This window comes from Erinaceus europaeus, chromosome 5 (assembly GCF_950295315.1).
Source record: "Erinaceus europaeus chromosome 5, mEriEur2.1, whole genome shotgun sequence".
NCBI lineage: Eukaryota > Metazoa > Chordata > Mammalia > Eulipotyphla > Erinaceidae > Erinaceus > Erinaceus europaeus.
In genome coordinates, this window is record NC_080166.1 from 51,116,986 (window position 1) to 51,142,425 (window position 25,440).

The 25,440-nt window shown below is 41.5% G+C and overlaps 1 protein-coding gene across 1 annotated transcript in view; it reads left to right on the forward strand.

Annotated features, from left to right (window-relative positions):
* Window positions 1–2,259: 2,259 nt before the first annotated feature.
* DEPDC1B (DEP domain containing 1B) overlaps window positions 2,260–25,440 on the forward strand; it is a 71,344-nt gene continuing 48,163 nt past the window's right edge. The window contains exons 1-2 of the mRNA XM_007516906.3: window positions 2,260–2,409; window positions 11,647–11,912. Of these exons, the coding sequence (XP_007516968.1) occupies window positions 2,362–2,409; window positions 11,647–11,912 (314 nt within the window). The 5' untranslated portion in view covers window positions 2,260–2,361. The remainder of the gene's footprint in view (window positions 2,410–11,646; window positions 11,913–25,440) is intronic.

Sequence of the window (25,440 nt, forward strand, 5' to 3'; positions counted from 1 at the left end):
AGAGCAGCAGGTTAAGCACACGTGGCACAAAGCACAAGGACCGACATAAGGATCCGGGTTCCCCGGCTCCCCACCTGCAGGGGAGTCGCTTCACAGGCAGTGAAGCAGATCTGCAGGTGTCTATCTTTCCCTCCCTCTCTGTCTTCCCCTCCTCTCTCCATTTCTCTCTGTCCTATCAGACAACGACGACAACATTAATAACAACAACAATAACTACAACAATAAAAAAACCAACAAGGGCAACAAAAGGGAATAAATAAAATATTAAAAACTTAAAATATACATTTATATAGAAATCAATGTATATTTATCAAAAAATAAATACAAATTTTATTTTATGATGAGAAAGAGAGTGAGAAAGCATCCAAGCGCTGCGAACTGATTGCAAACCTTAGTCTGGCAAAGCGTGCACTCCACCCTGAGAGCCATCTATGCTGCTAAATAAAGCTTTTTCTGATTACAAAAGCAATATGTAGGATACTATCTCAGGGAGCTGGGGCTTTTTCTTTCTTTTTTGCCTCCAGGGTTATCAGTGGGGCTCGGTGACTGCACTAAGAATCCACTGCTCCTGGAGGCCATTTTTTTTTTTAATTTTTTTTTTTTAAATATTTATTTTATTTATTTATTCCCTTTTGTTGCCCTTGTTGTTTTATTGTTGTAGTTATTATTGTTGTTGTCGTTGCTGGATAGGACAGAGAGAAATGGAGAGAGGAGGGGAATACAGAGAGGAGGAGAGAAAGATAGACACCTGCAGACCTGCTTCACCGCTTGTGAAGGGACTCCCTTGCAGGTGGGGAGCCGGGGTTCGAACCGGGATCCTTATGCCGGTCCTTGTGCTTTGCGCGCCATTTTTTTTTTTTTTAAATTTTTGTTGCCTTAGTTGTTATTATTGTTGGACAGAAGAGAGAGAAATTGAAAGAGGAGGGGAAGACAGAGAGGGGGAGAGAAAGATAAACACCTGTAGGCCCGATTCATCACTTGTGAAGAGACCCCCTGGGGAGCAGGGTCCTAGAACCGGGATATTTATGCGGGTCCTTGCGCCATGTGCACTTAACCTGCTGTGCTACCATCGGGCCCTGGGGCTTTTTCTAAATGCAGGTACAGCCACTTCTAAAACAAGAGAATGGAGGAATTAGATAAAGTGGGAGTTTTACTCAACCCTTTTTAGGCTGTCTTATTCTGGGAATCCACTTAAGTGATTAATCTGAACTCTGAATTCCAGTGCTGACCTAATTTGTCCTTTGGAACAACTACAAGTCAGATCAGTGGATTTTAGGGGGGAAATTCTGAAGAGCAGCAAACATATCTCATAGCTCTATTCCCCACCTACAAGGGGGTCGCTTCATAGGCGGTGAAGCAGGTCTGCAGGTGTCTTTCTCTCTCCCCCTCTCTATCTTCCCCTCCTCTCTCCATTTCTCTCTGTCCTATATAACAACGACGACATCAATAACAACAACAAAGAAGATAAACAAGGACAACAAAAAGGGGAAAAATAAAAAAAAAAGAAAATTTCAGTTTGCTACCAAACATAAAACTCGAATTCAAGGAAAAGATTCCTGTATTAAAAAACAACATGAGAAGCCTAACAACCAGGGCTCCTTAGCACCTCTTCACAGTTGTTACACTCTATGGCCAAGTGCTCTGATCTAATTTCAAATGTCACCACTTGTAGAAGCTGAACACTCTCTTCTTTACCCAAAAAAAAAGTTTTATGTATTACTGGTTAGAGACAGAGAGAAATTGAGAAGGGAGAAGGAGGTAAAAAGGGAAAGAGACAGTAAGGCACCTGCAGCCCTACTTCACTATTCATGAAGCCCCCCCCCACCCCTGCAGATGGGGACCAGGTGCTTGAACCTGGGTCCTTGTGTACTGTAATGTGTGCACCTAACCAGGTGCGCCACTGCCTGGCCTACTATTCTCTTCTTCTAGTCTTTGCAGCACCTGCAGGTTCACAGAGGGATTTCTTAATAGACTTCTTTGTCCAGTTCAGCCAGGTTTCAGTCTCTGAACTGCACAGTTTGTTCCATCTCTGTGGAGATGAACCCACACCGCGTGTGCCAGCTGGGAAAACGTGGATCAGTGGGCTTCCCTCCCACTCTCAGCCCCGCAAGGTGTGAGCCCGTAGCTCGCTATGTGGGACTGCGGGGTAAGTTCACTCAAAGTTCACTCTGCCAGGGGGAAGGGGACGGAGTCCTGTAGAGGTCCTGCCCCGCCCCTCAGCCCCTGTCACGTGCCCCTCGCGCAGCCCAATCAGCGCCCAGAGCGCTCAGGCTCACAATTCAAACTGCAAGTTGGCCGGGCTCGCTGGGATCCGCGCTGGCGCGGCCGCTGCCGCCGCAGTTGTGCTGCGTGCTCACCGCCATGGAGCATCGAATCGTGGGCCCGGGGCCCTACCGGGCCACCAAGCTGGTGAGTGAGCCTGCCGGGACCTGGGACCCGGGGCCTGGGCCGAGCCGGTGGCCCTGCCACCTCCGATTCAGTCGGCAGGCTGCCTGCTCTTCTGTCGAGGTTTTTGCAGGATCGGCCTGGCCGGGTTGGAAAGGGGGTTGTGTTTGGGCCGGGGCTGCAGTTTTCTGGGAGATGCTCCGGGGGCAGCCGGTGGGTGTTTGCAGCTTCGTAACTTTGAGGTTAGCTGGGTTCTCGCCACTCCAAGGCGCCTCACGATTTTAAAGGCCTGGGCGTGCGGGGATGACCCCCCCCCCCCCCGTTAGCTCTTTGTGCTTGGGATCCGCGGCTGCTGGTCGCTTGCACCCCTGCGCCGGGCGCGCCCCCCACCCTGAAGACAGCTGCGGTTCTTTGTAACGGCGCCCAGAAAGGGGCTGGGGCGCCCCAGCTGCCTTACCCGCCCCGGGCGTGTCTGTGGGTGTCTGACCTGCGGAGAAGAGGGGGTGCTTCCGCAGGCCAGGGTGGCCCGAGGTTTCTGAGATGGCCTCGGTATATTTATGACCCGGAGCAAGTCATTTCAGTGATTTCTGTTTTAAAGGAATACCATAAGAGATTAAGTGGTGGCAATTTGGTAATATCCTTGGTAGATTTCGAGACTTCTTTTGTTTGTTTTTAAAAAGAGTCTAATGGTGATTTATGAGGAAGCGACCTCACCCCTTTCCCTGTCAACACTTGTAGCCATTTCTTAGAATTGGTCTCATTGCTGGATATGCACGAAAAAGTTGGGATCTAAGATCCAAATTGGCATTCAGGTAGACTCAAGTGGAAGAGATGAGGACAGTGGGAAGGTAGCTAATAAAAATTGTGTGGAGTTGTACCCCTCCTATCCTACGGTTTTGTTAATGTCTCCTTTTTAAAATAAATAAACAAACAAATTTAAAAATGTAGTTCTTTTTTCTTTCTTTCAAAGAAAAACTTTCAAAAGGAGACATCAAGATTGGGGTGAATAGTTTTTCAACTTTTTATTTGACTCACACTTTGCGAATATAAAGGTGGTGAATCTTCTTGCATGTACCAGTTACTCATTAAAGTTTACATAGAATTCAGGATTCTCGAGGAGTGTGTGATGTTGTATAATTTGATACAAAGTAACAGTTTTATTGTGTTTTTTTTTTTTTTTTGCTCAGGTTTCTGTGGTTCAGTTGTCTGGGCTGGGAAGATGTCAATTGTTCTATCGGTCAGTCCTGTGATGGCCATCTGATGACTAGAATCAAGTGGCCTATGATGACCCCTTAACTTTGGTTCTAGTTGCTAGCAGGACCAAGTGTTTCTCGAAGGTTAGCACAGGTATCTTCACATAGGGTTTTGTATTTCCAAAGTAACATACAGGTTTCTGCTAGTGACATTTTTTTCAAATCTCATTGGCCAAATCAAGTAGAATGTTTAAATCCATTATGTAGAAATTTAGCTCTAGTCCTTTTTTTCTATCAAGCATGTTTGAACTTCACAGTTCATGTGCTGACTATTTTTTCAGTTGGATAGAAAGGTAGACATAGTGCTGGAACTTTCCATAGATTAGTAGCTCAATGATTCCATAGAAAAAAGAGAGTTTATAAAGAGAAGAATAGTGATTTATTTCAGTTCATTGAGAAAAAGGTGGTATAATTGACTCTCTGTGCAGAACTTCTTATCTCCCTGTGCTAGGTGTCTGCACACCACTTTTACCACTAAATTCTTTCTATGCCATTGTACCCCAAATTCATTCCATTTCCCCTGGTGTCTCCCCTTTACAGTTCTTGGCTTTGCTCAGTAGTCCAGAACTAGTTAAGTTTCACCCTACATTCTCCCTTTCTTCATTTCTTACTAGTGGTTTAATACTGATTTACAAGATTGTAAGGTCAATAATTGTAATGGGGGGGGGTGATTCCATACAGTTCCCACCACTAGAGTTCTGTGTCCCATCCCCTTCACTGGAAACTTCCCTACTGTTTATCCCTCTGGGACCAAAATTCCTTTTTGGGATGCAGAAGGTGGGAGTTTTGACTTTTGTTAATTGCTTCTCTGCTGCATATGGGTGCCGGACATGGTCATTCCATACCCGCAGCCTGTTTCTATCTTTCCAAAATGGGCCAGGGCTCTGGAGAGCTGAGGTTCCAGGAAGTACTGGTGAGATCATCTGCCTAGGGAAGTCAGGATGGAATCATAGTAGCATCTGGAACTCGGTGGCTGAAATGCAGTAAACTGGAAAACAGGATAAAGTGTTTAATAAAACAGGAACCATAAAGTAGGAATAGAGCAGATGGAAGTAGGGACCTTAGGGTAGAAGGAAGCTATGAAGTAATGTTCCTAGGAGCCTATGTTTTAGTCTTTGCTTGAGCTTGGTAGCTAACACGGGGTGAACCAGAAATGTTGTCTGGGAGGATGGTGTCAGAGTTGAGAGTTGAAGTAGCAAGCAGGATTAGGGCAGAGAGTTGCTTGCAAACTTGAAGATATATTAACTGTTTACCACAGTGATCTAAGCTGGGACCCATATCCATTCATATTTAGCATAGGAGCCTGTACAACCACTGAGTCCCTGTCAGACTGCTCACAGTCCATAGTCACAACTGGGAACATTCTAGGCTTTACTCACTTTAGAGCTTATCTTCCTCGAGTGGCAGAGTGGGATGACCCAGCCTCCCTTCAGAGAGTGGGGCAGTCCTTACCATTGCTATTTCATAGTGAGGGTGTGGTCTGGAAAAAGCTTATGGAAGGGCTTATAATGATGTTCCCAATGTGTGTGATGGTAGTGAGAGGAATCTATCAGAGGTTTAGGTCCTTACTATCTATGGGGAAATCCGAGGAGTCCCTCTGGGACTCTGGCGGTGACAGAGAGATAGTGGCCAATGAGGCCATCATCATCAAGTGAGCCAGTCTCTTGACCTTAACCAGCTTTTGTAGTCACTTCTTTATCTGACCAGCTTAGGTTTTCTCCCAGCTGTTAAAATGTTGAGTGTCCTTTGTTGTATCCAAACCAGGACTAGTTTTATGGGTTCTGGCTTCAACTTAGGGAGGAAATAGACCCAGGATTCTAGTGGGGTCTCGGTTAGCCTCATTTTTGTTGTTGTTGTTTGTTTTGTTTTGTTTTTTGCATTTACCTGTTTGATGATTCGAACAAAGGGTGTCATAGGGACAATAATTGTCCTTTAATAGATATGTAGTTTTTTTTTGTTTTTTTTTTTGCCAGTGTAACTCTTGGCCAGTTGTATAGTGTTTCTTCTGAAGCTTATCAATAATGCTCATGCTCTGTTAGAAGAGACTAAAAAAAGATGGAAGAATATTTCTTACTTCCTTTTGTATAGTTTATTGAGTAGAGTGATTGAGGCAAGTTAAGCAAGGTGTAGAAAAGGAAGGTGTTTAGGCTTAAATAATAAGTATATGATTAGAAAATTTCTGGTGCCTTCTTTAGGCTATTCTATTAGAATGCCAGTCTTCTGAGGTCTAAGTCTAATCTTGGAGGGCTATTAATTACTTTGACTTTTTGGTATATAATTGTCCCATGCTTGTGGATATATGCACACATGTGCCTAGTACCCTAGGCCCTAGTCTGTAGTAAATATCTATAACTGTGTTAAAAAACATGCCGTCTGAAATGGAACTAGGTAACCCCCTACGTTAGGAAGATCTCACCAGATTAGAGGAATTGGGAAGTTGACATCTCAGGCTCGGCATTTCTAGGGACAAAATGCAGTAACAAGTCAGTATGTCAGTAGCCTCATAACATGGCATGATGGCACTGGTAGCATTGACTTAATTGCGATCAACAGAGGCAGCGTAACAGGGTTAGGTGTCAGAGAAAAACATCAAGAGATATAAGCAAAGGTTCCAGGACTAGGAGAAATACGGATCTTAAAGAGAATGGGAAGAGTTCTTTGTCATCTTAGACCTGGGTGACATCCTCTTGTATTTATCCTTCTTCTGGCTTATCTCACGTAGGATGATTCCCTCAAGTGTTCCTTCTAGAATGCAGCAGAAGGTTTTTCTTTTCTTTTTTCTTTTCTTTTCTTTTTTAAAATCATTTTGTACATCTGAGGAGTATTCCTTTGTGTATATATACTGAAACTTTTGTAACTACTCATCTGTTTTTGGACATTTGGGTGAATTGAAAAGTTGGGTTGTTACAAATAATGCTGTGAACATAGATTTCTTCAGAAGGTATTTTTGTATCCGTTGGATGCGCCCCAAAGAGGAATTACTAGGTCTTCTATGGGTATTTCATTTTAGCTATTTTGTTAGCATATAGTGATAATAACTATGAATTTCTTTTTGCCTCCAGTCACTGGGCCCTATGAATTCACTGTTCCTGGTGGCCATTCTTCCCATTTTCTATTGGATAGGACAGAGAGAAATTGAGAGGGGAGGGGAAGATAGAGAGGTAGAGAGATAGATACCTGCAGACCCCTCTGCAAGTGGGGGGAGGTTAGGGGGCTGGAACTTGGGTCCTTGTGCTTCGTATGTATACTTAATCCAGTGTGCCTCTGCCTGATCCCTAATTATGAATTTCTGATGTACTTCACTGATAACTGATGATGTTGAATGTTTTTATAAACATTATAGTAAATATGGGGGATCCATTTTTTTGTAAACTTCCTATTTCAGTCTTTTTCTGTTTTTATTATTTTTTTAATTAAAAAAATTTTTAAAAATATTAATTTTATTTATTCCCTTTTGTTGCCCTTGTTGTTTTATTGTTGTAGTTATTATTGTTGTTGTTGTTGGGTAGGACAGAGAGAAATGGAGAGAGGGAGGGGAAGACACCGCCTGTGAAGTGACTCCCCTGCAGGTGGGGAGCCGGGGTTCGAACCGGGATCCTTATGCCGGTCCTTGTGCTTTGCGCCACCTGCGCTTAGCCTGCTGCACTACAGCCCGACTCCCTCTGTTTTTATTATTTTTTAAATAATTTTTTTATAATCTTTATTTATTGGATAGAGACAGCCAGAAATCAAGAGGAAAGGGGGTGATAGAGAGGGAGAGAGACAGAGAGACACCTGCAGCCCTGCTTCACTCATGAAGCTTTCCCCCTGTAGGTGGGGACGGGGGGCCTCAAACCCGGGTCCTTGCGCATTGTAATATGTGCGCTCAACCAGGTGCACCACCACCCGCCCCCCTTTTTTATGAGCCAGGACTTTGCACATATATAGTCTCATTCTTCAGTTTTCTTTCATTCTTAGAGGGGTAGGAGGGAGTAGGTATGTGTGAAAAAAGCGCCACCACTCTGGGATTTTCTGTGGTGTCATAGCATCTCCCGTGTGGTGCTAGGGTGTAAACCTGGACCAAATGTGTGGCAAGGGTTACTACCTGGTGGCTCTCTCTGCTCCCCCCCACCCTGCTTTTAAATGAATGATTTACAACAAAATAATAAGGTTGTAGTTTCACACCACTCCCACCACCAAAACTCTGCCCTCCTCCCCAACAATAACCACCAAAGTTCTTCCAAGCTCTTAGATAAGGATTGATTTTTCTTTCCCAAGTGCATGTGTTTCAATTCTCTATATTCCACATGAGTGAAGTCACCCAATAGTTATTCTTCGCTTATTTACTTACTTCACTAAATCACCCATTTTGTCCCAAAGGATAGAATATCATCTTTTTATCTGCTGGGTAGTACTGCAGTGAGTATATGTCACATTACTACTTCTTCTTCTTCTTCTTCTTCTTCTTCTTCTTCTTCTTCTTCTTCTTCTTCTTCTTCTTCTTCTTCTTCTTCTTCTTCTTCTTCTTCTTGTTCTTCTTCTTCTTGTTCTTGTTCTTGTTCTTCTTGTTCTTGTTGTTGTTGTTGTTGTTGTTGTTGTTCTTCTTCTTCTTCCTCCTTCTCCTTCTCCTTTTTCCTCCCTCCTCCTCCTCCTCCTCCTCCTTTTTTTTTTGCCTCAGGGTTATTGAGTCCTTGCACTGCTCCTGGTAGCCATCTTTTTTCCTCGTTGTTGTTGTGTTGGATAGGACAGAGAGAAATGGAGAGAGGAAAAGAAGACAGAGGGGGAGAGAAAGACAGACACCTGCAGACCTGCTTCACCACTTGTGAAGTAACTCCCCTGCAGGTGGGGAGCCGGGGGCAGGAACCGGGAACCCTGCGTTGGTCCTTGTGCTTCACACTATGTGCACTTAACCTGGTGCGCTCCTGCCTGGCCTCCATCATAACTTCTTTATCTAGTCATCTGTCATGGGCATTTAGATTGCTTCCATATTTTTGACCCTGTCTTCTTCTTGAGTAGATTGTTTGTTTGTTTTGTTTTCTTTTTGAGATTCTGGATATATGTTATCCTACTCTGTGCTTCACCTTGTTTATAACTTTAAGGAAGTTTAAAAGTTTTTCAAGTTGGACCAATTCAACTTGGAGAATGTCTTATCACATTGTCAAATGAAGTGGAAAGACAACTATGTATAAGGCAAAAATATTTAAATTTGATCAGATTGGTATTAAGTTACCTGAGGTTAGAAGATGGTTTAGAGAAGTAAAAGAGGGCAGGGGTAGATATCTTAATGGTTATGAAAAGTGACACTCATGTCTGAGGCTTCATAGTCCCAGGTTCAACCCCCTGCACCACCATAAACCAGAGCTGATAAGTGCTCTGGCAACCAGCCAACCAATCAAAACCATAAAAGACAAAAGAACCCTGAGCATTTGCTTATTAAATAGCTAGTGTGTGTTTATGCCCTGTGTTACATGTTTAGGGTGTTCATACACACACACACACAACACACACTCACTCTACTCTTTAAGTATCTAGTGTTGTAGATTCAGGAATCATTTGTGTGACTGAGAAAGTTAGTGATCTAGGATTCAAGAGAAACGGCACAATAGCTGTAGAGGTAGTGGAGAGAATGAGAAACCTGGAAGAAAGGGCTAGACTCCAAGGGAAAGTAAGGAGTTGGTATTGGACAACATGAAACAGAATACTCTGTGATCTGAAATTCACTAAATAGCTTAAAAAAGGAAAAGGTGAAATTAGAAAGTCTGGTTTCAGTAGAAAAGGAGGTGAAGTTTGTGAAATGATGATATATTTGGTGGAAAAGAATAAAAGGAGAGTTTCCAGGACTTTTAGGAAATCTGAAAATATTGTTGTATTTTAGGAAATTTTCAGAGCCTAGGACTGAAAATATGAGAAGCAGGTAGCACAGCAGGTTAAACGCACGTGGCACGAAGCACAAGGACCGGCGTAAGGATCCCAGTTGGAGCCCCCGGTCCCCCACCTGCAGGGGTGTCCCTTCATAGGTGGTGAAGCAGGTCTGCAGGTGTCTTTTTCTCCCCCTCTCTGTCTTCCCCTCCTCTCTCCATTTCTCTCTGTCCTATCTAACAACGACGATGACATCAACAACAACAACAAAAAACAACAAGGGCAACAAAAGGGAAAATAAATAAATAAATAAATAAATAAATAAATAAAAGTAGTTGTGTTGGAAGAGCACAGCATGTGAACATTTCATATAACCTAGAAATGATTGAGGAAGGCCTGGATGCCTATTTTAGGTAGGAAAATCTTCTGCAACATTTTAAAACATGTTTTGTCATTAGGTGCTATATCTTGTGCATGTCTCTTCTTGTTCCCATACACTGTCTTTGATGTAACTAATAGAGAATACTTGCTGAACAAAGTAAAGTTACAGTAGACATGGGGCTATAGGAAGCGACTGATATCTGTTATTTAACACTTTTTAACATGTTTCTTTTTAAAATATTTTTTCTTTTTTAACTAGAACATTGCTATTTTTTACATCCTTCCTTCCTTTCTTTCTTTTTTTCTTTCTTTCTTATCTCCAGGGTTGTTACTGGGGCTTGGTGCCTGCACTACAAATCCACTGCTCCTGGAGGCTATTTTTTTCCCCCCTTTTTGTTGCCCTTGTTGTTTTATCATGGTTCTGGTTATTATTGTTACTGTTATTCCTGTCATTGTTGTTGGATAGGGCAGAGAGAAGTGGAGAAAGGAGGGAAAGACAGAGAGGGGAGATTAAAGACAGACACCTGCAGACCTGCTTCACCACATGTGAAGCAAACCCCCCCCCCCCACAAGCGGGGTGTTGGGGGCTCGAACCGGAAACCTATGCTGGTCCTTGCGCTTTGTGCCATGTGCGCTTGCTTAACCCGCTGCCCCTTTATTAAGCTAGAGCACTGCGTTTGTTTGTTTGTTTGTTTATTTATTTATTTATTTTTACCAGAGCACTGCTCAGCTCTGGTTTATGGTGGGACTTTGGAGCCAGCCTCAGACATGAGAGTCTCTTTGCAGAACCATTAGGCTATCTACCCTCTGCCCCACCATATGTTTCTCATTAATGTAAAAATACAACAAATTCACATAATACGATAAGTTGGTGGTATCTCCAATAAATTTTTATTGAGTGAAAAGTACATGTGCTATTATTATCATTATTTTTTGTAGTACTCATGCTTCACACATGCATGACCCCATCTCTCCGATCCAAGGTTCAAAAAAAATTCTCTTCCTCTTTTTTTCTCTTCTCCTTCCTCTTTATTTCTCAACCATGGTCTGTGTCTGTACTATTATTGTTTCTCTGTAGCCATTGTTTTCTTTTTTCAGTAGATGGTTAGAGATGGGGGTCGGGTGGGAGGGAGAGAGAGAAAGAGAGAGAGAGGAGAGAAGAGAGTCACCAGCAGCATTGCTTCACATTTGTGAAGGTTCTCCCACTCCCTGCAGGTGGGAGCTGGGGACTTGAACACAGGTCCTTGTACACGATAATGTGTGTACTCTACTGGTTGTGCCACCGCCTGACTCCCCTCCCCAAATTTCTCATATTTCAGATACAGAGGTGTCACAGCACTGCTCTACCATCTGTGGAACTGACCTCAGTGCCATGGCGATTCCTTGTGGTGATAGGGCTTGACTTTGTGCATAGGACCTAGAGGTTGGGGACAGTTAGCTTCTCCTCTAATTGTATTTTTAGGTTTTGCTTAACCTTTAGATTGTGAAGGTAATACATAAGAGGTTCTAGGCTCCACCTATTATTTAGGGCATCTTTCATTCAGCTAATTAATTTGTGGCGTGTGTGTGTGTGTGTGTGTGTGTGTGTGTGTGTGTGTGTGCATGTGCGAGTGTGTTGGCTCTGGGGACTGAACCCAAGACTTCATAATAGACAAACACTCGACACTCATCCCTGTCCTTTAAGCTAAGTTTTCAATGGAATATTGCATTTATTGTCTTCAATATTTAGAAAATTATAACCTTCAAAATCCAACTGATTTCCCTCCTTATCCCTTTTCTTCCCTTCTAGTGGAACGAAACAGTTGAACATTTTCGTCATACCATGCCTTTACGAAAACATCGCTGTCGTTTCAAAAGTTATGACCATTGCTTCACAGCCACCGAAGCTGTAGATTGGTTACATGAACTGCTGAGGTGTAGTCAAAACTTTGGCCCTGAGGTGACCCGAAAACAAACAGTCCAGTTGCTAAAAAAATTTCTGAAGAATCATGTTATTGAAGACGTCAAGGGAAAATGGGGCCAGGAAGATTTTGAAGATAGCCGTCACTTGTACAGGTAAGACCATTTAGCTGTAAAGGAAGAAGTGTGGGGGAAGATGAGTGGATCTGAGCAAAATCTGTTGAAACTTCCTCATATGAAGGAATTTACCTTGTCTAGTCATGTTTCTGCTTGTGATTGTGAGTTTGTATTTAAGACAAACTGATTACACTGTTCTTGGCTTCACAAAACTGTCTTGTGAGTTCTCGGTAGGGATCTTTTCCCCCCACATCTTGGGAAAATGCCTGCAAACTTTGTACTTCAAGAGAATGTGACAGGGTGAAATAATAGCTAGTAGATGGGCCTCTGTGAGCAAGGACAACATGTATGTTTAAGGACTGGATGGCGGCTCACCTGACTGAACACACGCTACAGTGTGCAAGGATGCAGGTTCAAGCCCCTGTTCTCCACCTGCAGAAGGGGCACTTCACAACTGGTGCTGCAGTGCTGTAGGTGTTTTTCTTTCTCCCCCCTCCCACCTCCCCCTTCCCTTTCAATTTCTCTCTCTCTTTTAAAAATTTTTATTAGTGATTTAATCTTGATTTACAAAATTACTGGCCAACAGGGGTATAATTCCATATTGTTCCCACCACCAGAGTTCTGAATCCCAATCTCTCCATTGCAAGCCATAGCAGTTCTCCTAAGGTTGCAGACATGGGTTAATTATCATATTAAAAAAATTTTTTTTTTAAAAAAAGATTTTATTTATTGAGAAATATAGGAGGAGAGAGAAAGAACCAGGCATCACCCGGGTACATGTGCTGCTGGGGATTGAACTCAGGACCTTATGCTTGAGAGTCTGCACCATCTCCTGGACCACTAAAAACATTTTTTTTATTAGTACAGGTCCTGGAAAAGAATGACAGAGGACGTAGTGGGGGTTGTATTATTTATGGAAAACTGAGACATGTTATGCATGTACAAACTATTGTATTTACTGCCAACTGTAAAACATTAATCACTCAATAAAGAAATTAAAAAAATTTATTATCTTTATTTATTTATTGGCTAGAGACATCCAGCAATTGAGAGGAAATGGGAGGTAGAGAGAGAGACAGAGAGAAGCTTTCCCCCGCAGGTGGGGACAAGGGACTTGAACCTGGGTCCTTGTCATTGTAACATGTGCGATCAAACAGGTGTGCCACCACTCAGCCCTGGTTATCTCTACAACTATCTGTCTACCTTGTATGTAATTGCCCTCCTTTTCTTCCAGGTCCCGTCCTCTCTCCCTCTCCAAGCCACACAGAACCCTATTACTATATTCAAATGTTCCTCCCTTTTCCCTCCTCTCCTTTCCAGCTCCATCAGGACTCGGAGTTCAGAGCCCTCTCATCCTCTTCCTCCTATCACTTCTCCCCCACTGGGAGTATGGATCAAAATTGGTTTTGGGGTGCAGAAGATAGGAGTTTTGGCTTTTGTAATTGTTTTTCTGCTGGACATGGGCATTGGCAGGTCGATCCATACCCCCAGCCTGCTTCTATTTTTCCTTAGTTGGGTAGAGTTCTGGAGAGGTGAGGTTCCAGGACACATTGGTGTGGTCATCTGCCCAGAGAAGTCAGGATGGAATCATGGTAGCGTCTGCAACTTGGCGTCTGGAAAATGGCAGGATATAAAGCGAGATAAAATGGCTAATGAACAGGAACCAAAAAGTAGGAACAGAGCAGTTGAGAATAGGGATCTTACGGTGGAGGGAGGCTAGGAAGTCCATTAGGACTTATTTCTAGGGACCCACAATTATGGTAGTTTTTGCTTGAGTTTGATAGCTAACATGAAGTTGGATAAAAATACTGTTTGAGAAAATGGTGTCAGAGTAGAGAACCCTTTCAATTTCTGTCTCTATTCAATAAAGGTGGTGGGGAAGATATATATTTACACAGTAGCACAGAGCGTATCTGTTATTTAAACTGAGCTTAAATTAAATGAAGAATGGTGCTAGAAGCCTCAGGTCAGTCCTGGCCCTGTATATCTGCTTATCTCTACACAGATTTTTAGTGCTCTTTCACGACTGGACATGTAGTATCATACAGTTTGAGGGGAAAATGGGTGTCTCTCTGTTCAACTGCATGGTGGGTTGCTTTATTTATTTATTTGCCTCTAGGGTTATCGCTGGAGCTCCGTGGCTGCACTACGAATCCACAGTTCCTGGAGGGCATTTTCCTATTTTGTTACCCTTGTTGTTATTGTTTTCATAGCTGTTGTTGTTGTTAGATAGGACAGAGAGAAATCGAGAGAGGAGGGGAAGACAGAGAGGGAAGAGAAAGATAGACACCCACAGACCTGTTTCACCGCTTGTGAAGTGACCCCCCCTGCAGATGGAGAGCCGTGTGCTTGAACCAGGATCCTTGTGCGGGTCCTTGCACTTCGTGCCATGTATGCCTACCCCGCTGTGCTACTGCCCACCCCTCGGTGGGTTACTGTATTCTTGGAGGTGGGAGGACTTTACCTCAGAGTTAGCACAAGGGAGAAGACTAAAGAGGAATGGGGTCATACTAGTCCAGAAAATAATTGTTGAGTGTTACAGACAGACTTACCAAAGTGTGAAGAACTTGAGAGAGATTAAAAATAGAAATGGAAAATTTGGACCTGTAATACTTGCTTTTTTTTCTTAATTAATTACTTAATTTTTTATTTATAAAAAGGAAACTTCAGCAGGAAAATCAGGAATGCTCTTAACAATTAGTCCGGGTGTTTGGAAACCCCTGGGGACTCCTGCGTCTTCCTTCCCCTCACCACTATTTGCTGTAAAAGGCAAGAGGGTAGAGAGGGTGAGGGCATCTGACTGGAACCGGACTTCTTCCCCCACGGAGTTTCGTCAGTAGTCTCCAGCTTTTAGATATTAAGATTTATCATCTGTGCAGTTCGCTCTCCATTTGACAGCTATTTCTGACTCTGCTGATCCATTTTTTAATTAGAATCTTTTTTGGGTGACCTTAGTCCACTCTGAAACTGTAGAGCATCAGGCAGGAGAAACTAACCCTGGTTGCACATGCCACACATCACTGGAGAACCTTAAATGGCTATTTCTCCTGGGAAACTCTTAATGACTTGTTCCCCATCAACGTTTAGCAAGACTACTTTTGAAAGATTCTCTGGTTGAGTAACTTCCAATCTGTTCTGTTGTGGCCTTAAATTGGATTCCTCCTGGTGAGTCCCAAGAGGCTTTTAAGCAGTCTCAGGAGAGCAGAAGAGTCTGCTCCCGCTCGGAGAGCTGGCCAACCAGCACTGTCTGTCAGAGCATTATTCAGTGACTGGCTGTCATTTTAATAGAAAGACCTACTTGTGTAAAAACAAGAGTGTGCAGAAAAGTTAAATTTGGCTATTAAATAATGATTTTTTCCCCCAAACTTAGTGTGCTGCCTACTAGTAAAATATTTATTTTTTATTACTACCTACCAGAAAACTCAGAGCGTTATCATTTTCTAGAGTAGAAATTCTGCAAGTCAACCACTGATGTATGTTTCTCAGCGTCATCTGCAATGAAATCTACTCAGACATGGGAAGCATTTGTTACAGAGCACATGCCTTGAACTGAGAGTGAGATGATATCTGACTGGGGGCAGCTGTTTAGGAATGCAACTTCTGGGACTGGTGTTCAGAGACCTCTGTAGTCACCTCCTGGTTTCCATGGGAGCGTCGAGGTGGGCTGCCCTTTCTGCTCTATTTCCAACTGCTTTTCATAGTTGAATAGTGCTACTGCCAATGTACTGAAAGTAGATGATGCAGATTCGGAGCTAGAGGCAGGTTAGATCTGAGAATAGATGGAGTCACTAAAGTGGAGAAATTCCAAAACATGCCATTAAGTGTCCAGCTATATAGAAGAGTAGACATTATGAGTAGTATCCAGACTGCTGGAATAAACAGCTATGAGTTCCTTAGGAAGAAAGGCTTGTGACTGAGACTTACCACACATCACTATTTAACTCACCTGTAGGTATAGTGGGGTAACTCCAATATTAAAGATTTGAAATCTAGAAAGTCTAAAGTTACTTTTCAGTCAGTGGAGTGGTCGGCGTTTGAATTGAGTCTGTATTCAGATATATGCAGAGAGAGAGAGAGAGAGAGAGAGAGAGAGAGATCCAGTTCAGTTCTTGAGTATCTCACTGACTTTGCACAGTGGATAACTTTAGCCTGTGTTCTTAATGGCTTGAGATTGGCTTCATATCTACAACATGAGGTTAACTAAGCTAATTAAGTAAACTAATGAATGAATAACCACACTTAGTATTAAACAAGAAACATTTGTTATAGTCAACTTTTAAATTTATTCATAGGATTCTAGTAATATATTAAGTACTATGTAATAAATATTAAATGATCAGCTGTCTTCAAGAAGTTCTTCAAGGAGGTAAGGAAAACGTAATCAGCTTAAGTTTTAAGTTTAACAGGACAGGTGGTTTCCTGGTTTGTGAGTTAGAGAAAGACAGAGAAAGTTACATGAAATATAAAGACTTTTACTGTATTTTTATCCCTTTCTCCCACTCCTTGTTTTCCTTCTTATTTTATTTTATTTTATTTTATTTTTTAAACCGGGGCACTGCACAGCTCTGACTTACAGTGTAGCGGGAGATTGAAACAGGGACTTCAGTGCCTCAGTTATGAAAGTCTTTTTGAATAACTACTGTGCAATAAGATCTGCTCATATTGTACTTTTAAAGAAAGAAATTAACACACAGGCTGGGGAGATAGCCTAGTAGCTATGCAAAAGGCTCTCATGTCTGATTTCTGAAGTCTCATGTTCAGACCCCAGCATGACAGACAATAAGCCAAAGCTGTTTTTGTCTTTCTCTGTATCTCTCTTACTAAAATAAAGTAAATTAAAAAAAAAAAAAAGAAATGAACACAACATTTGCTGGAGATTTTTTTTCTTCATTGCCTTTTTTTTTTTTCAACAGATTTTTAAAAATATTTATTTCCTTTTTGTTGCCCTTGTTTTTTTTTTAATTGTTGTTGTAGTTATTATCGTTGTTGTCGTTGTTGGATAGGACAGAGAAAAATGGAGAGAGGAGGGGAAGACAGAGAGGGGGAGAGAAAGGCAGACACCTGCAGACCTGCTTCACCTCCTGTGAAGCGACTCCCCTGCAGGTGGGGATCCTTATGCCAGTCCTTGCGCTTTGCGCCACATGAGCTTAACCTGCTGCGCTACCACCCGACTCCGTCTTTTTTCTTTCTTCTTTTTATATCACCAGAGTTGTCACTGGGTCTTAGTGACTATATGATGAACTCACTTTTATCAGTGGCTAATTTCTCCTTTTCTCTTCACCTTTCTTTCTTTTTGATAGAACAGAGAGAAATTGAGAGGGGAGAGGGAGATAGAAAGGGAAAGAGACAGTACCTGTGATGCTGTTTCACGGTATTAAGCTCCCCCTCTGTGGGTAAGGGGGTCCTTGTAATGTGTGTGCCTGGCCCTGGTGGTGAAACTTTTTTCTCTATTTATTATTAGTCATTTAATGATTAGCAATATAGTGGGATAAGAGGGGTACAATTCCCACCACGACCAGAGTTCCATACCCATCCCCTCCATTGGAAGCTTTCCTATTCTTTATCTCTCTGGGAGTATGGACCAAAGATCTTTATGAGGTGCAGAAGGTGGGAGGTCTAACTTCTGTAATTGCTTCTCTTTTGGACATGGGCATTGGCAGGTTGAGTCAAACTCCCTATCTATCTTTCCCTGGTGAGGCAGGACTCTGGGGAAGTGGGGTTCCAGGACACATTGGTTCGTCTGCCCAGGGAAGTCAGGTTGGCATCTGCAACTTGGTGGCTGAAAAGTATTAATATATAAAGCAGAGCGAACTGTTTAATAATCAGGAACCTAAAGGTAAGAATATAGCAGATGAGACTTGGGGGGTCTTCATGTTGGAAGAGGCTAGGAAGTATATTTTAGGTATATTCCAAAGTTAATAAATCAAGCTTTTATTTGGAATGTGTCAAGTTATATAACTAGTTATAAAAGCACATGCCTTTTTTGTTTTGTGACTGCATTTATATTTGTAAGTAAGTCATGGTTTAATAAAAGAAAAAGAATCAAATAAGACTATAAAATAGTGAATTTTGGTATGTAGGGAGCGGTTTTAGGAATTTCAAGTTGATGAACTGTTGGCTCCCTCTAGTGGACATCTTTTGTTTTTGTAGTAAAGCTCAAAATTCTGAAGTTTTTTTTTTTTTGCATTTACTCATTTCATAAAGTCCCGAGTTCTCATCCTATAGTAGTTGTTTAGGTTACTTTTATTTTTTAAAAAGTTTTTTTTTCATTGCTGAGACCTCTTGCATGCATGATTTGATCCTACCTTTCCCAGGCAGATTTCTTTTTCATTTTTCAAAAATTCTTTTTATTTCAGATAGAGATAGACTGACAGGGAAAGATACCACAACACTCCTTCAGTATTGGTAGAGCTTCTCCTGGTGCCTTGGAGCTTCATGAGGTGCCAGGGTTTGACCCTGGAACTTTACATGTGCCCTACTGAGTGAGCTATAGAAATCTCTTATCCTTTTTTTCATCTATAAAATCATAGGGATGGACTAGATCTTTAAGGTTTTTTTTTTTTTTTTTTTTTTTTTTTTAAAGTCAATATACTAGAGGGGGAGGAGGAGGGAGAGGGAGGAGAGGGCGAACTCTTAGTTTGGCATGTGCATCTCTGAAACTTGAACTCAGAGCCTCACTCATACAAGTCTTGCCACTTTGCAGGCTTTAAAGTAATTTTTTCCCTTAAAGATTTATTTGGGGGGAGTCAGGCGGTAGTGCAATGGGTTAAGCGCACGTGGTGCGAAGAGCAAGGACCCGTAGGACCCCGGGGTCCCCCCTCTGCAGGGGAGTCACTTCACAGGTGGTGAAGCAGGTCTGCAGGTGTCTTATCTTTCTCTTACTCTCCTCTCTCCATTTCTCTCTGGCCTAGCTAACAACGATGGCATCAATAAGTACAACAACATTAAAAATGAGGGCAACAAAAGGGAAAAAATATATAAAGATTTATATATTGGTGGAGCTGGTAGCGATAGGGGCTGGGAAAAGAGGGCATGCTTGCTATATGGTGGAGGAGGATTAGATTTGGCTGAGGTGAGGTGTACTGTCACCTGAATGAGAGAAGGGAGAGCAGTAGTTATTGGGATGTTGGAAAAGTCATGATGCGTTTTTGCATAGAAAAATTATGTCATGGGGCCAGGTGGTGGCGCACCTGGTTGAGTACACGTGCTGTAATGAACGTGCTGTAATGAACCTGGATTCGAATCCCCCCCCACCTGCAGGAGGAAAGCTTCACAAGTGATGAGGCAGTGCTGCAGGTGTCTCTCTGTCTCTCCTTATCTCCCCACTCTTCTCTTGATGTCTCTCTGTCTCTACCCAAATAAATAAATTAAAAAAAAAGAAAAAATATGTCATGACTTTTCTGATAACCCAATATTTATGGTACTGTGCCCCTGTGATAACAATAATCCTGTAAATCAACATTTCCTCAAAGTCGTAAAAAAAAAAGATTTCTTTTATTTCAGTGAGAGAGAGAGAGAAAGAAACCAAAGCACTGTTCAGCTCTTGTACATGGCAGTATCAGGAATTGAACCTGGGACCTCAGGTCCTTAGATATGAAAGTCTGATGTGCAACTGCTATACATGTCCCCAGCCCTGAAAGTTATTTTTAATTTTAAGCCTTTATGATTTTAAATATTAAGTAGTTAACTACCACATATGTTTTTCAATATAAGATACCACAGGAGATCATATTCTTTCCTCCCTGACTTTGCAGTCCTCTTTTGAGAGACAGAGTATATATCTATATGTATGTGTGTGTGTGTATATATATATATATATATATATATATATATATGTTATATGTATTTATGCATAAAAAAGGTAAATGGGAGGCCGGTGGTGGCACACCACGTAAGCACACATATTACAAGGACCCGGGTTCAAGCCTCCACTCCCTGTCTGCGGGGGGGGGGGGGGGGGGGGAGTGCTTCACAAGTGAAGCAGGTCTGCAGGTATCTCTTTCCCTGTCCTTTTCTGTCAAATTTAATAAATAAAAAAAAAATAGAAAGAAAAAAGTAAATATCAGAACTAAGACTGTATTTAATTCTGAACTGGACGTGCAACAAATAATAACTTAGAGGTGCCATAGTGGCGACCTGTGGGCTGACACATTTGTTGTACTTGACTGGCACGACCATTCAGGCTTTCCTCTCTCTACTTTTTAGTTTGATTTATTTTGTGATGGTAATATTTCCCTATTTAAAATGTACAACGTTACAAAAGAATATTTACAGTGAAAAGTCTTTTTCTTCTCTCTGTTAATTGGAGTTCAGGCTTCAAAGCTGATTTAATTTTTACATTTTGTTCTAAATTTATGTTTTTTGTTTTTAAATATTCTAAATGCAGTTTGACTAAGATGAGAAAAAGTAAATAATTTTCATATGTACAATAATGATAAAAAGGAGAGTACAGGGGAAAACAGTATAGAAAGTGCCTTATTCCTCATTTTTACTCCATGTAAAATCTTTTTAAAAAAATATTTATTTTCCCTTTTGTTGTCCTTGTTTTATTTTTATTGTTGTTGTAGTTATTAATGTTGTCATTGTTAGATAGGATAGAAATAAATGGAGAGAGGAGGGGAAAACAGAGAGGGGAGAGAAAGATAGACACCTGCAGACCTGCTTCACCTGTGAAGTGACTCCCCTGCAGGTGGGGAGCCGGGGCTCTAACTGGGATCCTTACACTGGTCCTTTGTGCTTCATGCCATATGCACTTAACCCGCTGCTTTACCGCACAATCCCCATGTAAAATCTTTAAGAAAAGGAAAAATCACAATATTAGCAATAATCATCTTTGAATAGAGGTTTTTTTTTCAAACAAACTATATCCTCTTTAATTTTATACATTAAATATTTACTGTTCTTATTTTCATCTTTTATTCATTTCAGTAAGAAATGAATGAGTAATATTGCTTGGAAGTTTATAATGAAGGGTGGAGGAGACAGCCTAATGGTAATACAAAAAGACTCTCATGCCAGAGGCTCTGAGGTCTTGGGTTCAATCCTCTGCACTGCCGTAAGCCAGAGGTTAGGAACCAAACCAAACCAGACCAGACCAGACTAGGCCAGACCAAACCAAACGTTTATCTTGACAGAATAGACTTATTATTATTATTTTTTATTTTAGTTACTGCTAATTTCTTCCATACTACTATATTCCATTTGCTTTCAGGATGTTAAGAATTCATTGGAAAAGAGAAGACATAAAAATCACTAAAATGGGGTTGGGTAGTAGCACAGTGGGTTAAGCGCGCATGGCGCGAAGTGCAAAAATCTGCTAGATCCCAAAACCCCAGCTCCCCACCCGCAGGACTGTCGCTTCACAAGCGGTGAAGCAAGTGCCTGCCTTTCTTTCCCCCTGTCTTCCACTCCTCTCTCGATTTCTCTCTGTCCAGTTCAACAACAACGACAGCAATGACAACAGCAATAATAATAGCAATGATAAACAACAAGGGCAACAAACGGGAAAAACATAGCCTCCAGGAGCAGTGGATTCCTAGTGCAGGCACCGAGCCCCAGCGATAATCCTGGAGGCAAAAAAAAAAAAAAAAAGTCACTAAAACATATTGGATGTCCATTTTGTCATAGTATTATAATTCAAAGACTGTGATAATCATAGAATTGAAATAAATAGCGATGTTGCGCAGTGAATAGTGTATACCGAGTTCCCTTTCCCAGAGATAGTTACAGTTACAAGCTTCTAACACTGTCTCAAAAAATTGTGAACCTGGAAACCTTTAGCTGGACCAAACCTTTCTAAATGCTCCGTTAAATGCTCCGTTTTGCACCATTCCCTGCCTTATACCGGGTAACGTGTACATGATCCTGCTATCTTTGTAGCCTTTGCTGGAATTGTGTCTGTAGCCCAGTAAGTGTGGACTCCAGTGCTTTGACAGTTCATGGGGTATGGTACGCGAGATGGGGGCCTTCAGTCTGTGTGTGTGTGTGTGTGTGTGTGTGTGTGTGTGTGTATTCACTTGCTCTTTTATTTTTATTTATAATGGAATTCTTTTCCTCTGAAAAGAAGGAATGACTTTTTTTTCTTTTTTTTGGTTTGAACACCAGGTTTATCTTTTATTCTTTCTATTTTATTTGTGAGAGAAATTGAGAAGGGAGGGAGAGGGAGAGAGTGGGAGAGAGTGGGAGAGAGAGAGAGATCTGCAGATCTGCTTTACTGCTTATGAAGCCTCTTCCCTGTAGGTGGGGAGCAGGGGCTTTAACCTTGGTGCTCCATTGCCTGGCCCTCCAAGGGATGCCTTCTTAGCTTGGACCTAAAAGGCTTCCATAGTTTAAAAGCTATTTCCTAGAAAAACAAAACAAAACAAAAAAGCTATTTCTTTCTCCATTTCTCATCCTCTTTTCCTCAGTGTATTCCTGATATATCTTTAAGCAGTATTTGGAAATGTAATCAGTAGTGGTTTTTCAGCACTTCAGCGGTGTGGTACTGTGTTGGGCTTGAGATAGGTGTTGAATGAGTACAGAATGTGAATCAGCAAACTATAACCAACAGTCTCAGAGCAGCACCTATAATAATCACTACTGGACTGGCTTTTTGGACCATTAAGGGCAATAGGCTGGTCGGCAAAGCCAGGAACGATATTTAGATTGTAGGATGGGAAGACTGACAAGTCATTGTGTCCGCTATCATTTATCCTTCAAATATTACTAAGACTTATAAACATTGTTTTCCTTATGGTTTAGATGTCTTAGACATTGGGGCCAGGTGGTAGTGCACCTAGTTAAGCACACACATTAGAGGGTACAAGGTTCTGGGTTCAAGCCCCTGGTCCTCACCTGCAGAGAAAAAGCTTCACGAGTGGTGAAGCAGGGCTGCAGATGTCTGTCACTCTCTCTTATCCCCTCCCCTCTCAATTTCTCTCTGCCTCTATCCAATAATAAATAAACAAATAAGACAAAAATAGATGTCTTGGGCATAAATATTGGTTGGTTAGGTGACCTGATGTGCTTCAAGTTCAAGCAATAGTAGTTCTGTTATAGATTATTTTAATTTGTTTAGCCAAAATTTGGTGCTGGAGCAGTGAAGAATAGACCTGGCTTGTTTTGTCAGATGACTAGCTGTGACCTACTCCTTTTCTCCTTTCAACTTACTCACTGTATAAACGTGAAGCTTTGAAATCCACATCATGTTGTTATGGCTAAATTTGTAATTTTTAAAGTGAGGACAAATGTATCTCACTAGAGGGAGCTGTGTTCTTTCTTAGCATCTCAAGTAATTTCATTGGAAATGCATCTTTTATACAACAGTGTGTGTAAACTGAAAAATTTACCTAAGGATAACAAAGCAAACACCTGCTTATCCACAATAAAAAAAAACACCTTTTTATTAGTGATGTAAAGTGATTAACAAAATTATAAGAAAACCGGAGTAGGGGTATAATTCCACACTGTTCCCACAACCAGAGTTCTATATCCCTATTCCCTCCATTGGAAACTGTATTTAATAGAAGAAATCCAAATGGCCAAAAAACATATGGAAACTGTATTTGTTCTCCCAACATCACAGATATGGGTTGACTATTATTTCCATAACTATCTATCTGTATTTATGTATATTTTCCTATGGTCCTTCCTCCTCTTCTTTTCTTTTTTTGTTGCTCTTGTTGTCTTTTTTTTATTGTTGTTGTAGTTATTATTGTTGTTGTTATTGATGTGGTTGTTATTGGATAGGACAGAGAGAAATGGAGAGAGGAGGGGAAGACAGAGGGGGGAGAGAAAGATAGACACCTGCAGACCTGCCTGTGAAGCGACTCCCCTGCAGGTGGGGAGCCAGAGGCTGGAACCCAGATCCTTACGCTGGTCCTTGCGCTTTGTGCCACCTGCACTTAACCCACTGTGCTACCGCCCGACTCCCCCTCCTCTTCTTTTCTAAGTCACACCTATTACTTCTGAGTGTCTTTTTTTTTTTTTTTTTCCTCTTCTCTCTCTGGGTCCTGATGGAATTGGAGTTTGGAGCCCTGTGGTCATCTTTCCCTAACATTTCTTCCCCACCAGAATTCTTTATGGGGTGCAGAAAGTGGGAGTTCTGGCTTCCATAATTGCTTTTCTTGGAACATGGGTGTTGGCAGGTCACCAATATCTTGACTTCTGTGTGAACTATTCTCTCATTTCCCTTTATTATTCTAACATTTATGCTTATATCCTTAAGTACTATGTTGTTTTTATTTCTGAAACATTTTTCTCTGTTTAGAACGTTAGACAACAAATATCAAAAGCATGTATTCTTTTTTTTTTTGTTTCTCATGATTTTTGAGATTTATCCATGTTGATGGTTTTAATTAAAATGCATAGATATTCCTCAACTATTTTCTGTTTTTATTATGTCAGCATATCATGGTCTAGTCGTTTCTCCCACCAGCAGAGCTTTGGGTTGCTTCCAGTTTTGCATTTGTAGACATTGGCACCACATACATATGTAGACATGTCTTTTTTTTTGTAATGGTGCTAAGAATTTCTTTAAGAATATTCAGTTATTTAGGAGTGAAATTAGTTTAGGATATTGCACACTCAGCTTTATTAGGTAATACCAAAATATTTTGTGTGGTCTACATTGCTAATTTTTATACCAGTAGTAGAAAATATTTGATATTGATTAGAACATTTATATTGACCACAAACTGGTGAGTATGAAATGCTGTCTTACTGTGAATTGTCTTGATTACTAAAGAGATGTGTCTTAATTTGTTTAGTCTTCATCCCAGATTTCTACATTTTAAAATGTTTGGTTTATGTCCTTCAACCCTATTTTCTTTTATTTATTTATTTACTTATTCCCTTTTGTTGCCCTTGTTGTTTTATTGTTGTAGTCGTTGTTGGATAGGACAGACAGAAATGGAAAGAGGAGGGGAAGACAGAGACGGGGGAGAGAAAGATAGACACCAGCAGACCTGCTTCACTACTTGTCAAGCGACTCCCCTGCAGGTGGGGAGCTGGGGGCTCGAACCGGGATCCTTTCGCCGGTCCTTGTGCTTTGCGCCACCTGCACTTAACCTGCTGCGCTACCTCCCAACTCCCCAGCCCTTTTTTCTCCCCCCTTTTTCTTTATTTTCTTTTATTTTTCTTCCTTCCTTCCTTCCTTCCTTCCTTCCTTCCTTCCTTCCTTCCTTCCTTCCTTCCTTCCATCCTCTATCTCTCTCTTTTTCTTTCTTCCTTTCTTTCCCCTTTATTGATTTATCAATGATTGACAAGACTGTAGGATAAGAGGGATACAATTCCCACCACCAGAGTTCCGCATCCCATCCCCTCCATTGGAAGCTTCCTTGTTCTTTATCCCTTTGGGAGTATGGACCCAGGATCATTATGGGATGCAGAAGGTGGGAGGCTGGCTTCTTTCTGTAACTGATTCCCTGTTGGACATAGGTGTTGGCAGGTTGATTCGTACCTGTCTCTCTCTTTCCCTAGTGGGATAGGGCTTTAGGGAGATGGGATTTCAGAACACATTGGTCAGGTCATCTGCCCAGGGAAGTCATGATGGCATCATGGTAGCGTCTGCAAAAAAGTAGTAAGATAT